Genomic DNA, 14,987 nt, shown 5'->3' on the forward strand with positions numbered 1-14,987 from the left:
ATGTACGACCTCTCTCTGACCACACCAGCCTAGTTGAAGGAGGCAAGGGGGAGGCAGGGAGAGGGGGATGGGGCTTGCTATACCCAAAGAGGGCAACGTCATGACACCACTGTTCATTAGTATACAGTGAAGGAAAATAGTATTTGATCCCCTGCTGATTTTATACGTTTGCCCAATGACAAAGAAATTATCAGTCTATAATTTTAATGGTAGGTTTATTTGAACAGTGAGAGACAGAATAACAACAAAAAATCCAGAAAAACGCATAAACGCATCAAAAATATTATAAATTGATTTGCATTTTAATGGGGGAAATAAGTATTTGACCCCTCTGCAAAATATGACTTAGTACTTGGTGGCAATACCCTTGTTGGCAATCAGAGGTCAGATGTTTCTTGTAGTTGGCCACCAGGTTTGCACACATCTCAGGAGGGATTTTGTCCCACTCCTCTTTGCAGATCTTTTCCAAGTCATTAAGGTTTCGAGGCTGACGTTTGGAAAACTCAAACCTTCAGCTCCCTCCACAGATTTTCTATGGGATTAAGGTTTGGAGACTGGCTAGGCCACTCCAGGACCTTAATGTGCTTCTTCATGAGCCACTCCTTTGTTGCCTTGGCCGTGTGTTTTGGGTCATTGACATGCTGGAATACCCATCCACGACCCATTTTCAATGCCCTGGCTGAGGGAAGGAGGTTCTCAGACAAGATTTGACGGTACATGGCCCTGTCCATCGTCCCTTTGATGCGGTGAAGTTGTCCTGTCCACTTAGCAGAAAAACACCCCCAAAGCATAATGTTTCCACCTCCATGTTTGAGGGTGGGGATGGTGTTCTTGGGGTCATAGGCAGCATTCCTCCTCCTCCAAACACTGTGAGTTGAGTTGATGCCAAAGAGCTCTGTTTTGGCCTCATCTGACCTCAACACTTTCACCCAGTTGTCCTCTGAATCATTCAGATGTTCATTGGCAAACTTCAGACTAGAGATCAATCGATTAATCGGAATGGCCGGTTAATTAGGGACGATTTTCAAGTTTTCATAACAATCGGAAATCGGTATTTTGGGCGCCGATTTTTTTTAATTTTATTTATTTATTTATTCTTTTTTTATATATATATATTTATATATATATATATATATTATTATTTTTTTTTTTAATACCTTTTATTTAACCAGGCAAGTCAGTTAAGAACACATTCTTATTTTCAATGACTGCCTAGGAACGGTGGGTTAACTGCCTCATTCAGGGGCAGAATGACAGATTTTTACCCTGTCAGCTCGGGGATTCAATCTTGCAACCTTACAGTTAACTAGTCCAACGCTCTAACCACCTGTTTACATTGCGCTCCACGAGGAGACTGCCTGTTACGCGAATGCAGTAAGCCAAGGTAAGTTGCTAGCTAGCATTAAACTTATCTTATAAAAAACAATCAATCATAATCACTAGTTAACTACACATGGTTGATGATATTACTAGATATTATCTAGCATGTCCTGCGTTGCATATAATCTGACTGAGCATACAAGCATAAAATTATCTGACTGAGCGGTGGTAGGCAGAAGCAGGCGCGTAAACATGAATTCAAACAGAACTTTTGTGCGTTTTGCCAGCAGCTCTTCGTTGTGCGTCAAGCATTGCGCTCTTTATGACTTCAAGCCTATCAACTCCCGAGATGAGGCTGGTGTAACCGACGTGAAATGGCTAGCTAGTTAGAGCGCGCTAATAGCGTTTCAAATGTCACTCCTCTGAGCCTTCTAGTTGTTCCCCTTGCTCTACATGGGTAACGCTGGGTAACGCTGCTTCGAGGGTGGCTGTTTTCGTTGTGTTACTGGTTCGAGCCCAGGGAGGAGCGAGGAGAGGGACGGAAGCTATACTGTTACACTAGCAATACTAAAGTGCCTAGAAGAACATCCAATAGTCAAAGGTATATGAAATACAGATGGTATGGAGGGAAATAGTCCTATAATTCCTGTAATAACTACAACCTAAAACTTCTTACCTGGGAATATTGAAGACTCATGTTAAAAGGAACCACCAGCTTTCATTTGTTCTCATGTTCTGAACAAGGAACTGAAACGTTAGCTTTCTTACATGGCACATATTTATTCACTCTTTTAATTTCTTCTCCAACACTTTGTTTTTGCATTATTTAAACCAAATTGAATGTTTCATTATTTACTTGAGGCTAAATAGTTTTTTTTAATGCATTATATTAAGTTCAAATAAGTGTTCATTCAGTATTGTTGAAATTGTCATTATTACAAATAAATAAATACAATTCGGCCAATTAATCGGTATGGTCCTCCAATAATCGGCATCGGCGTTGAAAAATCATAATCGGTCGACCTCCACTTCAGACGGGCATGTATATGTGCTTTCTTGAGCCAGGGGGACCTTGCGGGCGCTGCAGGATTTCAGTCCTTCACGGTGTAGTGTGTTAACAATTGTTTTGTTGGTGATTATGGTCCCAGCTGCCTTGAGATCATTGACAAGATCCTCCCGTGTAGTTGTGGGCTGATTCCTCACCGTTCTCATGATCATTGCAACTCCACGAGGTGAGATCTTGCATGGAGCCCCAGGCTGAGGGAGATTGACAGTTCTTTTGTGTTTCTTCCATTTGCGGATAATCTCACCAACTGTTGTCACCTTCTCACCAAGCTGCTTGGCGACGATCTTGTAGCCCATTCCAGCCTAGTGTAGGTCTACAATCTTGTCCCTGACATCTTTGGAGAGCTCTTTGGTCTTGGCCGTGGTGGAGAGTTTGGAATCTGATTGATTGCTTCTGTGGATAGGTGTCTTTTATACAGGTAACAAACTGAGATTAGGAGCACTCCCTTTAAGAGTGTGCTCCTAATCTCAACTCATTACCTGTATAAAAGACACCTGGGAGCCAGAAATATTTCTGATTGAGAGGGGGTCAAATACTTATTTCCCTCAAATCAATTTATAACATTTTTGACATGCGTTTTTCTGGATTTTTTTGTTGTTATTCTGTTTCTCACTGTTTTAAGTAAACCTACCATTAAAATTACAGACTGATCACTTCTTTGTCAGTGGGCAAAGGTACAAAATCAGCAGGGGATCAAATACCTTTTTCCCTTACATGTATAATAATAATATTGGCAAATCATCTAGGATTTATGTAATATTGATTTTATACTCCCAGACACACCTTTTCATGAATTGTTCTGGTACTGTGTATGCAAACCAAATTGAGTTCGTTGCAGTGGAGTTTGTTTAGCCACTGTGGTGCTAGGCCAGAGTTCAGAGCTTGTGTTTTTCTATGGCTCTGGTCGTACCCAGTTGACCAATGTGTCCTCTCTCTCTTCTGCAGGCGCCATGCAGACCCCTGAGGCAGGCGCTGAATCCGCCTCCACTGTCCACACCGCTGTGCCTGTGCAGTCTGCAGGCTCCGCCCAGCAGGTGTCCTCTCAGGTGTGTGTGTGTGTGTGTGTGTGTGTGTGTGTGTGTGTGTGTGTGTGTGTGTGTGTGTGTGTGTGTGTGTGTGTGTGTGTGTGTGTGAGATTTGTATCTAACGCTTCACTGTGTTGTTGCAGGCCCAGACTGTTCAACAGGTTCAGCATGTATACCCAGCACAACAGGTGCAGTACGTGGAGGAGAACAGTGGCGTCTATACCAACGGGAACATGTGAGTGTTTCGTGTTGTTCACCCATTTTTGCCACCCCTCTGCTGCAGTGGCACTATACATAGTTGCTTTAATGTATTCTCTGTAGTCAATGGCAACAGCTAAAGTCACTTCACAGCAGCATTTCTGCCACACAAACATGGCAGGGGCAGTACAAGCACAGTGAAGTACTGTTTGAATATGTGCAGTCACCTGGAGAATCTAGAAGTGCTACGGAGTCTTCTCCTGGGCTTGGGGGACAGGATACACTCTACTGACTAGCCCAGGCTGTGCCTGTCCCATAGTGACAGACACACAGTCACAGACAGACAGCGGTCTCTGAGTGAGGGGCTCAGGGAGGAGTACAGCCCGGCTAACAGGCGAGCTGAACACAGTCTCACTTCAGGGCAGAACAAGTGAGCTGAGCACACACTTACACACAATCTATTTGAGTCTGTTAACTGTGTGTTAGTACCACATTCTTGTCTCCTCCACAGAAGTAGACTGAAAAGAGTAATGTCTTCTACATGAAAAAGGGCAGTGGATATTTCTTACAGTTCAGATGATTTGTCAACAAGAATCATGCCAGTGCCCCAAACTTTAAAAGTGCAGTAACTGCAGTCAGCTTTATTTTGGACGCAGTAATCGCAGAATAAAGTGTTATTTTGGACACAGTAATCGCAGAATAAAGTGTTATTTTGGACACAGTAATCGCAGAATAAAAAGTGTTATTTTGGACACAGTAATCGCAGAATAAAAAGTGTTATTTTGGACACAGTAATCGGAGAATAAAAAGTGTTATTTTGGACACAGTAATCACAGAATAAAAAGTGTTATTTTGGACACAGTAATTGCAGAATAAAAAGTGTTATTTTGGACACAGTAATCGCAGAATAAAAAGTGTTATTTTGGACACAGTAATCGCTGAATAAAAAGTGTTATTTTGGACACAGTAATCGCAGAATAAAAACTGTTATTTTGGACACAGTAATCGCAGAATAAAAAGTGTTATTTTGGACACAGTAATCACAGAATAAAAAGTGTTATTTTGGACACAGTAATCGCAGAATAAAAAGTGTTATTTTGGACACAGTAATCACAGAATAAAAAGTGTTATTTTGGACACAGTAATTGCAGAATAAAAAGTGTTATTTTGGACACAGTAATCGCAGAATAAAAAGTGTTATTTTGGACACAGTAATCGCAGAATAAAAAGTGTTATTTTGGACACAGTAATCGCAGAATAAAAAGTGTTATTTTGGACAGGTTGGAGCGAGCGGTCGCACCCGCACTTCGGTCCGCAGGTAGTATAACTTTTCATTACATTTCATTATAGTACAACGGTTTGATTTGTCTAATCTTAGCAATTTCTTCTTAGCTAGCTACATAGCCGTCTTTGTATCAAAGATAATTGCGTAATTATCGTATTTTGTCGTCCTAACGTAGTCTACACTGCTATCTGCCCAGCAGCTAGCCAGCTAGCAAACGTCCACCGTCTACCGAATAGCAGCACTGTAGAAACTATTACACTCAACTGAACGACTTGATTAGTGTAGTGTTAGCTAGCTACATAGTTGTCTTTGCTGTCTTCGTATCCAAGATAATTGTGTAGTTTAGAGTGTGTAGTCTTAGAGTGATTATCTTAATTTACCGAGGTTAGCTAGCCAGCTATTTGTCGTCCTTAACGTAGGAGATACTGCTAGCTAGCCAACAGCTAGCCAACGTCTACCGAATAGAACTTCCGCACTCAACAACCCGGTCGCATTCCGCTTCGCTCCACAGGTAGTATCACATTTTCATTTCATTTCATTACAGCACAACGGTTTGATTTGTTTGATCGTAGCTAGCTACACAGCCGTCTTTGTATCTAAGATAATTGTGTAGTCTAGAGCGATTTTCTAGGTTAGCTAGCCAGCTATTGTCGTTCTTTTATCGCAACGTAACGTAATCAACACTGCTAGCTAGCCAGCTAGCCCCCGAATAGCAGCACTGTAGAAACTATTACACTCAACGGAACGACTTGATTAGTGTGGTGTCAACAACGCAGCCACTGCCAGCTAGCCTACAAAGTCAACAACGCAGCCACTGCCAGCTAGCCTACTTCAGCAGTACTGTATCATTTTAATCATTTTAGTCAATAAGATTCTTGCTACGTAAGCTTAACTTTCTGAACATTCGAGACGTGTAGTCCACTTGTCATTATAATCTCCTTGCATTAGCGTAGCCTCTTCTGTAGCCTGTCAACTATGTGTCTGTCTATCCCTGTTCTCTCCTCTCTGCACAGACCATACAAACGCTCCACACCGCGTGGCCGCGGCCACCCTAATCTGGTGGTCCCAGCGCGCACGACCCACGTGGAGTTCCAGGTCTCCGGTAGCCTCTGGAACTGCCGATTTGCGGCCAACAAGGCAGAGTTCATCTCAGCCTATGCCTCCCTCCAGTCCCTCGACTTCTTGGCACTGACGGAAACATGGATCACCACAGATAACACTGCTACTCCTACTGCTCTCTCTTCGTCCGCCCACGTGTTCTCGCACACCCCGAGAGCTTCTGGTCAGCGGGGTGGTGGCACCGGGATCCTCATCTCTCCCAAGTGGTCATTCTCTCTTTCTCCCCTTACCCATCTGTCTATCGCCTCCTTTGAATTCCATGCTGTCACAGTTACCAGCCCTTTCAAGCTTAACATCCTTATCATTTATCGCCCTCCAGGTCCCCTCGGAGAGTTCATCAATGAGCTTGATGCCTTGATAAGCTCCTTTCCTGAGGACGGCTCACCTCTCACAGTTCTGGGCGACTTTAACCTCCCCACGTCTACCTTTGACTCATTCCTCTCTGCCTCCTTCTTTCCACTCCTCTCCTCTTTTGACCTCACCCTCTCACCTTCCCCCCTACTCACAAGGCAGGCAATACGCTCGACCTCATCTTTACTAGATGCTGTTCTTCCACTAACCTCATTGCAACTCCCCTCCAAGTCTCCGACCACTACCTTGTATCCTTTTCCCTCTCGCTCTCATCCAACACTTCCCACACTGCCCCTACTCGGATGGTATCGCGCCGTCCCAACCTTCGCTCTCTCTCCCCCGCTACTCTCTCCTCTTCCATCCTATCATCTCTTCCCTCTGCTCAAACCTTCTCCAACCTATCTCCTGATTCTGCCTCCTCAACCCTCCTCTCCTCCCTTTCTGCATCCTTTGACTCTCTATGTCCCCTATCCTCCAGGCCGGCTCGGTCCTCCCCTCCCGCTCCATGGCTCGACGACTCATTGCGAGCTCACAGAACAGGGCTCCGGGCAGCCGAGCGGAAATGGAGGAAAACTCGCCTCCCTGCGGACCTGGCATCCTTTCACTCCCTCCTCTCTACATTTTCCTCCTCTGTCTCTGCTGCTAAAGCCACTTTCTACCACTCTAAATTCCAAGCATCTGCCTCTAACCCTAGGAAGCTCTTTGCCACCTTCTCCTCCCTCCTGAATCCTCCTCCCTCCTGAATCCTCCTCCCCCCCCCCTCCTCCCTCTCTGCAGATGACTTCGTCAACCATTTTGAAAAGAAGGTCGACGACATCCGATCCTCGTTTGCTAAGTCAAACGCCACCGCTGGTTCTGCTCACACTGCCCTACCCTGTGCTCTGACCTCTTTCTCCCTCTCTCTCCAGATGAAATCTCGCGTCTTGTGACGGCCGGCCGCCCAACAACCTGCCCGCTTGACCCTATCCCCTCCCCTCTTCTCCAGACCATTTCCGGAGACCTTCTCCCTTACCTCACCTCGCTCATCAACTCATCCCTGACCGCTGGCTACGTCCCTTCCGTCTTCAAGAGAGCGAGAGTTGCACCCCTTCTGAAAAAACCTACACTCGATCCCTCCGATGTCAACAACTACAGACCAGTATCCCTTCTTTCTTTTCTCTCCAAAACTCTTGAACGTGCCGTCCTTGGCCAGCTCTCCCGCTATCTCTCTCAGAATGACCTTCTTGATCCAAATCAGTCAGGTTTCAAGACTAGTCATTCAACTGAGACTGCTCTTCTCTGTATCACGGAGGCGCTCCGCACTGCTAAAGCTAACTCTCTCTCCTCTGCTCTCATCCTTCTAGACCTATCGGCTGCCTTCGATACTGTGAACCATCAGATCCTCCTCTCCACCCTCTCCGAGTTGGGCATCTCCGGCGCGGCCCACGCTTGGATTGCGTCCTACCTGACAGGTCGCTCCTACCAGGTGGCGTGGCAAGAATCTGTCTCCTCACCACGCGCTCTCACCACTGGTGTCCCCCAGGGCTCTGTTCTAGGCCCTCTCCTATTCTCGCTATACACCAAGTCACTTGGCTCTGTCATAACCTCACATGGTCTCTCCTATCATTGCTATGCAGACGACACACAATTAATCTTCTCCTTTCCCCCTTCTGATGACCAGGTGGCGAATCGCATCTCTGCATGTCTGGCAGACATATCAGTGTGGATGACGGATCACCACCTCAAGCTGAACCTCGGCAAGACGGAGCTGCTCTTCCTCCCGGGGAAGGACTGCCCGTTCCATGATCTCGCCATCACGGTTGACAACTCCATTGTGTCCTCCTCCCAGAGCGCTAAGAACTGTCCCTCTCCCTTTCCGTCTCTGTCTGTCCCTGTCCCTCCCTGTCCGTCCCTGTCTGTCCCTGTCCCTCCCTGTCTGTCCCTGTGCGTCCCTGTCTGTCCTTGACGGCCAGGCCACTCTCTTCTGCCTGTCATAATGCATATCTGAAGCCTTTCTTCAGTAACTATAGCACCACTTAGCTACTTCATGTCGGTGTCTGAGAATGTCTGTAATTGTGTTGTCTCCCTATTTCCTGTGGTCTTCTCAGCTAGTACTTCAGTTTTCTATAGTCATCTACCCATCCAGTACTGTGAAACGCAATTTCCTCTTGTGCTGTGTTTTTTAGCTGAGGTGTAAATAAATAGTAATCTCCTCCATAATATTTGTTGGTTCTGCTTTGCTGTGTAGCAAAGCGTTTAGACTTGAGTGCAGTCCACCGCAGTGGATCTGTGCTACCTTCCGGTGGCTGAATATGGTAGTTTCACAATATGGTAGTTTCACAGCTTCTGAGATCATTTCTTATATTATTATGGTGTTAACTTTTTCATTGTTTTGCTTGAATTTCAAAAGAAGAATTATGTCCATGTACAGAAAGAGACAGTAAATTGAATTTAAGTTTAAACTGGCTTCGCAAAGCAGGGCTTTTAGGAGTAATTTTGGTGATGCTTGCTTTAGGATCTGTCCTGGATTTTCAGATTTTCTGTGTCAGTATTTTCATTGTTCTACTGCAACTTCGTCCTTTGTTGTTTTTACTTCCATTTTTTTTGCTGCTTGGTCCATCAGATTGAAATGGCGATTGAGACGCTCCAAAAGACTGAAGGTTTATCCAGTCAGAGAAGCTCACTACTCAACAGCGCTAAGAACCTTGGCGTGATCCTGGACAACACCCTGTCGTTCTCAACTAACATCAAGGCGGTGGCCCGTTCCTGTAGGTTCATGCTCTACAACATCCGCAGAGTACGACCCTGCCTCACACAGGAAGCGGTGCAGGTCCTAATCCAGGCACTTGTCATCTCCCGTCTGGATTACTGCAACTCGCTGTTGGCTGGGCTCCCTGCCTGTGCCATTAAACCCCTACAACTCATCCAGAACGCCGCAGCCCGTCTGGTGTTCAACCTTCCCAAGTTCTCTCACGTCACCCCGCTCCTCCGCTCTCTCCACTGGCTTCCAGTTGAAGCTCGCATCCGCTACAAGACCATGGTGCTTGCCTACGGAGCTGTGAGGGGAACGGCACCTCAGTACCTCCAGGCTCTGATCAGGCCCTACACCCAAACAAGGGCACTGCGTTCATCCACCTCTGGCCTGCTCGCCTCCCTACCACTGAGGAAGTACAGTTCCCGCTCAGCCCAGTCAAAACTGTTCGCTGCTCTGGCCCCCAATGGTGGAACAAACTCCCTCACGACGCCAGGACAGCGGAGTCAATCACCACCTTCCGGAGACACCTGAAACCCCACCTCTTTAAGGAATACCTAGGATAGGATAAAGTAATCCTTCACACACCCCCCTTAAAAGATTTAGATGCACTATTGTAAAGTGGCTGTTCCACTGGATGTCATAAGGTGAATGCACCAATTTGTAAGTCGCTCTGGATAAGAGCGTCTGCTAAATGACTTAAATGTAAATGCAGTAATCGCAGAATAAAAAGTGTTATTTTGGACACAGCATACTGCAGTTACACTGACTTCTGACTGCAATTTGTTTTCGTACGATCAGAGTTCTGGCATAAGTCTTATAAAGGGTTGAGAGAGAATATGTTTCTGGTCCATGTGAATTGAGAACTGCTATCATAAAGGGAGTTGTGTCAAGCCACTGAAGGGTGCCATTATATCAGAGGCCAGGTTAATGGAGTGACTGCAGTCAAAACGACAAACACAGAAATCTCTGTCAGCACGGCCACTCCTCAGGTGATTTGAGTAACTATGGAAACTCCACTTTCAATAACACAGGAATATTGCATGCCCACGAAGGCTCAGAATGGTACCGCTAATTCACATCCAATAAGCACTCTAGCACTCTATTGAAACTTGCCTTTATGTAAAGGGCAATTATCCTGAACCTATTGCTCTGGGGGGGAAATGTCTAACTTTTTCCTCCACTATTTTTGCCCAGACGGACATACTCGTACTCCGAGCCCCAGCTGTACAGCCAGAACAGTGGAGGGAGCTACTTTGACACGCAGGGCAGCTCATCCCAGGTGTCCACGGTGGTGTCATCCCATGGCATGGCCAACAACGGAGGGGGGAACGGGGGGCTGACCATGGGTATGGCTGGGGGGCAGATCATCAGCAGCTCTGGGGCCTACCTCATCGGGGGCAACACCATGGATAACTCTGCCCCCCACCCAGCAGCCCAGACCACCCGAGCCTCCCCGGCCACTGTGAGTGTACGGCCCCCCTCCACTTACTATTCTCTGTCCCTCCTTGTCTGTCCCTGTCCCTCCCTGTCTGTCCCTGTCTGTCCCTGTCCCTCCCTGTCTGTCCCTCCCTGTCTGTCCCTCCCTCTCTGTCCCTCTGTCCCTGTCTGTCCCTGTCCCTCCCTGTCTGTCCCTCCCTGTCCCTCCCTGTCTGTCTCTGTCCCCATCTGTCCGTCTCTGTCCCTGTCTGTCCCTGTCCCTCTCCCTTTCCGTCTCTGTCTGTCCCTGTCCCTCCCTGTCCGTCCCTGTCTGTCCCTCCCTGTCTGTCCCTGTGCGTCCCTGTCTGTCCCTGACGGCCAGGCCACTCTCTTCTGCCTGTCATAATGCATATCTGAAGCCTTTCTTCAGTAACTATAGCACCACTTAGCTACTTCATGTCGGTGTCTGAGAATGTCTGTAATTGTGTTGTCTCCCTATTTCCTGTGGTCTTCTCAGCTAGTACTTCAGTTTTCTATAGTCATCTACCCATCCAGTACTGTGAAACGCAATTTCCTCTTGTGCTGTGTTTTTTAGCTGAGGTGTAAATAAATAGTAATCTCCTCCATAATATTTGTTGGTTCTGCTTTGCTGTGTAGCAAAGCGTTTAGACTTGAGTGCAGTCCACCGCAGTGGATCTGTGCTACCTTCCGGTGGCTGAATATGGTAGTTTCACAATATGGTAGTTTCACAGCTTCTGAGATCATTTCTTATATTATTATGGTGTTAACTTTTTTCATTGTTTTGCTTGAATTTCAAAAGAAGAATTATGTCCATGTACAGAAAGAGACAGTAAATTGAATTTAAGTTTAAACTGGCTTCGCAAAGCAGGGCTTTTAGGAGTAATTTTGGTGATGCTTGCTTTAGGATCTGTCCTGGATTTTCAGATTTTCTGTGTCAGTATTTTCATTGTTCTACTGCAACTTCGTCCTTTGTTGTTTTTACTTCCATTTTTTTTGCTGCTTGGTCCATCAGATTGAAATGGCGATTGAGACGCTCCAAAAGACTGAAGGTTTATCCAGTCAGAGAAGCTCACTACTCAACAGCCATGTAAGTCACCACTCTAAACGCCTCACCTTGCCTGCATAGCTGTGCTCTCTCTCTTCCAGTATCTCCAGCTCTCTCTCTCTCTTTTATTATATCCAGCTATCCCTCTCTTCTAGTATCTCCAGCTCTCCCTCTCTTCTAGTATCTCCAGCTCTCTCTCTCTCTTTTATTATATCCAGCTATCCCTCTCTTCTAGTATCTCCAGCTCTCCCTCTCTTCTAGTATCTCCAGCTCTCCCTCTCTTCTAGTATCTCCAGCTCTCCCTCTCTTCTAGTATCTCCAGCTCTCCCTCTCTTCTAGTATCTACAGCTCTCCCTCTCTTCTAGTATCTACAGCTCTCCCTCTCTTCTAGTATCTACAGCTCTCCCTCTCTTCTGGTATCTACAGCTCTCCCTCTCTTCTAGTATCTACAGCTCTCCCTCTCTTCTAGTATCTACAGCTCTCCCTCTCTTCTAGTATCTCCAGCTCTCCCTCTCTTCTAGTATCTCCAGCTCTCCTTCTCTTCTAGTATCTACAGCTCTCCCTCTCTTCTAGTATCTACAGCTCTCCCTCTCTTCTAGTATCTACAGCTCTCCCTCTCTTCTAGTATCTACAGCTCTCCCTCTCTTCTAGTATCTACAGCTCTCCCTCTCTTCTAGTATCTCCAGCTCTCCCTCTCTTTTATTATATCCAGCTCTCCCTCTCTTCTAGTATCTCCAGCTCTCCCTCTCTTTTATTATATCCAGCTCTCCCTCTCTTCTGGTATCTACAGCTCTCCCTCTCTTCTAGTATCTACAGCTCTCCCTCTCTTCTAGTATCTCCAGCTCTCCCTCTCTTCTAGTATCTCCAGCTCTCCCTCTCTTCTAGTATCTCCAGCTCTCCTTCTCTTCTAGTATCTACAGCTCTCCCTCTCTTCTAGTATCTACAGCTCTCCCTCTCTTCTAGTATCTACAGCTCTCCCTCTCTTCTAGTATCTACAGCTCTCCCTCTCTTCTAGTATCTACAGCTCTGCCTCTCTTCTAGTATCTCTAGCTCTCCTCCCTCTCTTCTAGTATCTACAGCTCTGCCTCTCTTCTAGTATCTCTAGCTCTCCTCCCTCTCTTCCAGTATATCCAGCTCTCCTTATCTTTTAGTATCGACAGCTCCCTTTCTCTTCTAGTATCTACAGCTCTCACTCTCTTCTAGTATCTACAGCTCTCCCTCTCTTCTAGTATCTCTAGCTCTCCTCCCTCTCCTAGTATCTCTAGCTCTCCTCGCTCTCTTCTAGTATCTCCAGCTCTCCTTATCTTTTAGTATCTCCAGCTCTCCCTCTCTTCCAGTATCTCCAGCTCTCCCTCCCAGTATCTCCAGCTCTCCCTCTCTTCCAGTATCTCCAGCTCTCCCTCTCTTCTAGTATATCTAGCTCTCCTCCCTCTCTTCTAGTATCTCCAGCTCTCCTTATCTTTTAGTATCTTCAGCTCTCCTCATCTTCTAGTATCTCCAGCTCTCCCTCTCTTCTAGTATCTCTAGCTCTCCTCCCTCTCTTCTAGTATCTCTAGCTCTCCTCCCTCTCTTCTAGTATCTCCAGCTCTCCTTCTCTTCTAGTATCTCCAGCTCTCCTTCTCTTCTAGTATCTACAGCTCTCCCTCTCTTCTAGTATCTACAGCTCTCCCTCTCTTCTAGTATCTACAGCTCTCCCTCTCTTCTAGTATCTCTCTCTCTCTCTTCTAGTATCTCCAGCTCGCTTTCTCTCTCTTCTAGTATCTCCAGCTCTCCCTCTCTTCTAGTATATCCTGCTCTCCCTCTCTTCTAGTATCTCCAGCTCTCCCTCTCTTTTATTATATCCAGCTCTCCCTCTCTTCTGGTATCTACAGCTCTCCCTCTCTTCTAGTATCTCTCTCTCTCTCTCTCTTCTAGTATCTCTCTCTCTCTCTCTCTTCTAGTATCTCCAGCTCTCTCTCTCTCTTCTAGTATCTCCAGCTCTCCCTCTCTTTTATTATATCCAGCTCTCCCTCTCTTCTAGTATCTCCAGCTCTCCCTCTCTTTTATTATATCCAGCTCTCCCTCTCTTCTGGTATCTACAGCTCTCCCTCTCTTCTAGTATCTCCAGCTCTCCCTCTCTTTTATTATATCCAGCTCTCCCTCTCTTCTAGTATCTCCAGCTCTCCCTCTCTTTTATTATATCCAGCTCTCCCTCTCTTCTAGCATCTCCAGCTCTCCCTCTCTTTTATTATATCCAGCTCTCCCTCTCTTCTAGTATCTCCAGCTCTCCCTCTCTTTTATTATATCCAGCTCTCCCTCTCTTCTAGAATCTCCAGCTCTCCCTCTCTTTTATTATATCCAGCTCTCCCTCTCTTCTGGTATCTACAGCTCTCCCTCTCTTCTGGTATCTACAGCTCTCCCTCTCTTCTAGTATCTCCAGCTCTCCCTCTCTTCTAGTATCTCCAGCTCTCCCTCTCTTCTAGTATCTCCAGCTCTCCCTCTCTTCTAGTATCTCCAGCTCTCCCTCTCTTCTGGTATCGACAGCTCTACCTCTCCTCTAGTATCTCCAGCTCTCCTTCTCTTCTAGTATCTACAGCTCTGCCTCTCTTCTAGTATCTCTAGCTTTTCTCCCTCTCTTCTAGTATATCCAGCTCTCCTTATCTTCTAGTATCTCCAGCTCTCCCTCTCTTCTAGTATCTCCAGCTCTCCCTCTCTTCTAGTATCTCTAGCTCTCCTCCCTCTCTTCTAGTATCTCCAGCTCTCCTTCTCTTCTAGTATCTCCAGCTCTCCCTCTCTTCTAGTATCACCAGCTCTCCTCCCTCTCTTCTAGTATCTCCAGCTCTCCTTCTCTTCTAGTATCTCCAGCTCTCCTTATCTTTTAGTATCGACAGCTCCCTTTCTCTTTTAGTATCTACAGCTCTCCCTCTCTTCTAGTATCTACAGCTCTCACTCTCTTCTAGTATCTACAGCTCTCCCTCTCTTCTAGTATCTACAGCTCTCACTCTCTTCTAGTATCTCTAGCTCTCCTCCCTCTCTTCTAGTATCTCCAGCTCTCCTTCTCTTCTAGTATCTCCAGCTGTCCTTCTCTTCTAGTATCTCCAGCTCTCCCTCTCTTCAAGTATCTACAGCTCTCCCTCTCTTCTAGTATCTACAGCTCTCCCTCTCTTCTAGTATCTACAGCTCTCCTCCCTCTCCTAGTATCTCTAGCTCTCCTCCCTCCTAGTATCTCCAGCTCTCCTTATCTTTTAGTATCTCCAGCTCTCCCTCTCTTCCAGTATCTCCAGCTCTCCCTCTCTTCCAGTATCTCCAGCTCTCCCTCTCTTCCAGTATCTCCAGCTCTCCCTCTCTTCTAGTATCTCTAGCTCTCCTCCCTCTCTTCTAGTATCTCCAGCTCTCCTTATCTTTTAGTATCTCTAGCTCTCCTCCCT

The 14,987-nt window shown here is 46.3% G+C and overlaps 1 protein-coding gene and 1 pseudogene across 2 annotated transcripts in view; both read left to right on the forward strand.

Annotated features, from left to right (window-relative positions):
* LOC118391597 (transcription factor RFX3-like) overlaps nt 1-14,987 on the forward strand; it is a 40,169-nt gene that overhangs the window by 13,590 nt on the left and 11,592 nt on the right. The window contains exons 2-5 of one of the 2 annotated variants that reach the window (XM_052458146.1): nt 3,332-3,432; nt 3,555-3,646; nt 10,293-10,566; nt 11,548-11,622. In XM_052458146.1, the coding sequence (XP_052314106.1) occupies nt 3,337-3,432; nt 3,555-3,646; nt 10,293-10,566; nt 11,548-11,622 (537 nt within the window). In that variant the 5' untranslated portion in view covers nt 3,332-3,336. The remainder of the gene's footprint in view (nt 1-3,331; nt 3,433-3,554; nt 3,647-10,292; nt 10,567-11,547; nt 11,623-14,987) is intronic. The other variant, XM_052458147.1, reaches the window with a different exon arrangement.
* Nucleotides 8,735-9,672, forward strand: LOC127906347 (uncharacterized; annotated as a pseudogene).

This window comes from Oncorhynchus keta, chromosome 12 (assembly GCF_023373465.1).
Source record: "Oncorhynchus keta strain PuntledgeMale-10-30-2019 chromosome 12, Oket_V2, whole genome shotgun sequence".
NCBI classification, from domain to species: Eukaryota; Metazoa; Chordata; class Actinopteri; order Salmoniformes; family Salmonidae; genus Oncorhynchus; species Oncorhynchus keta.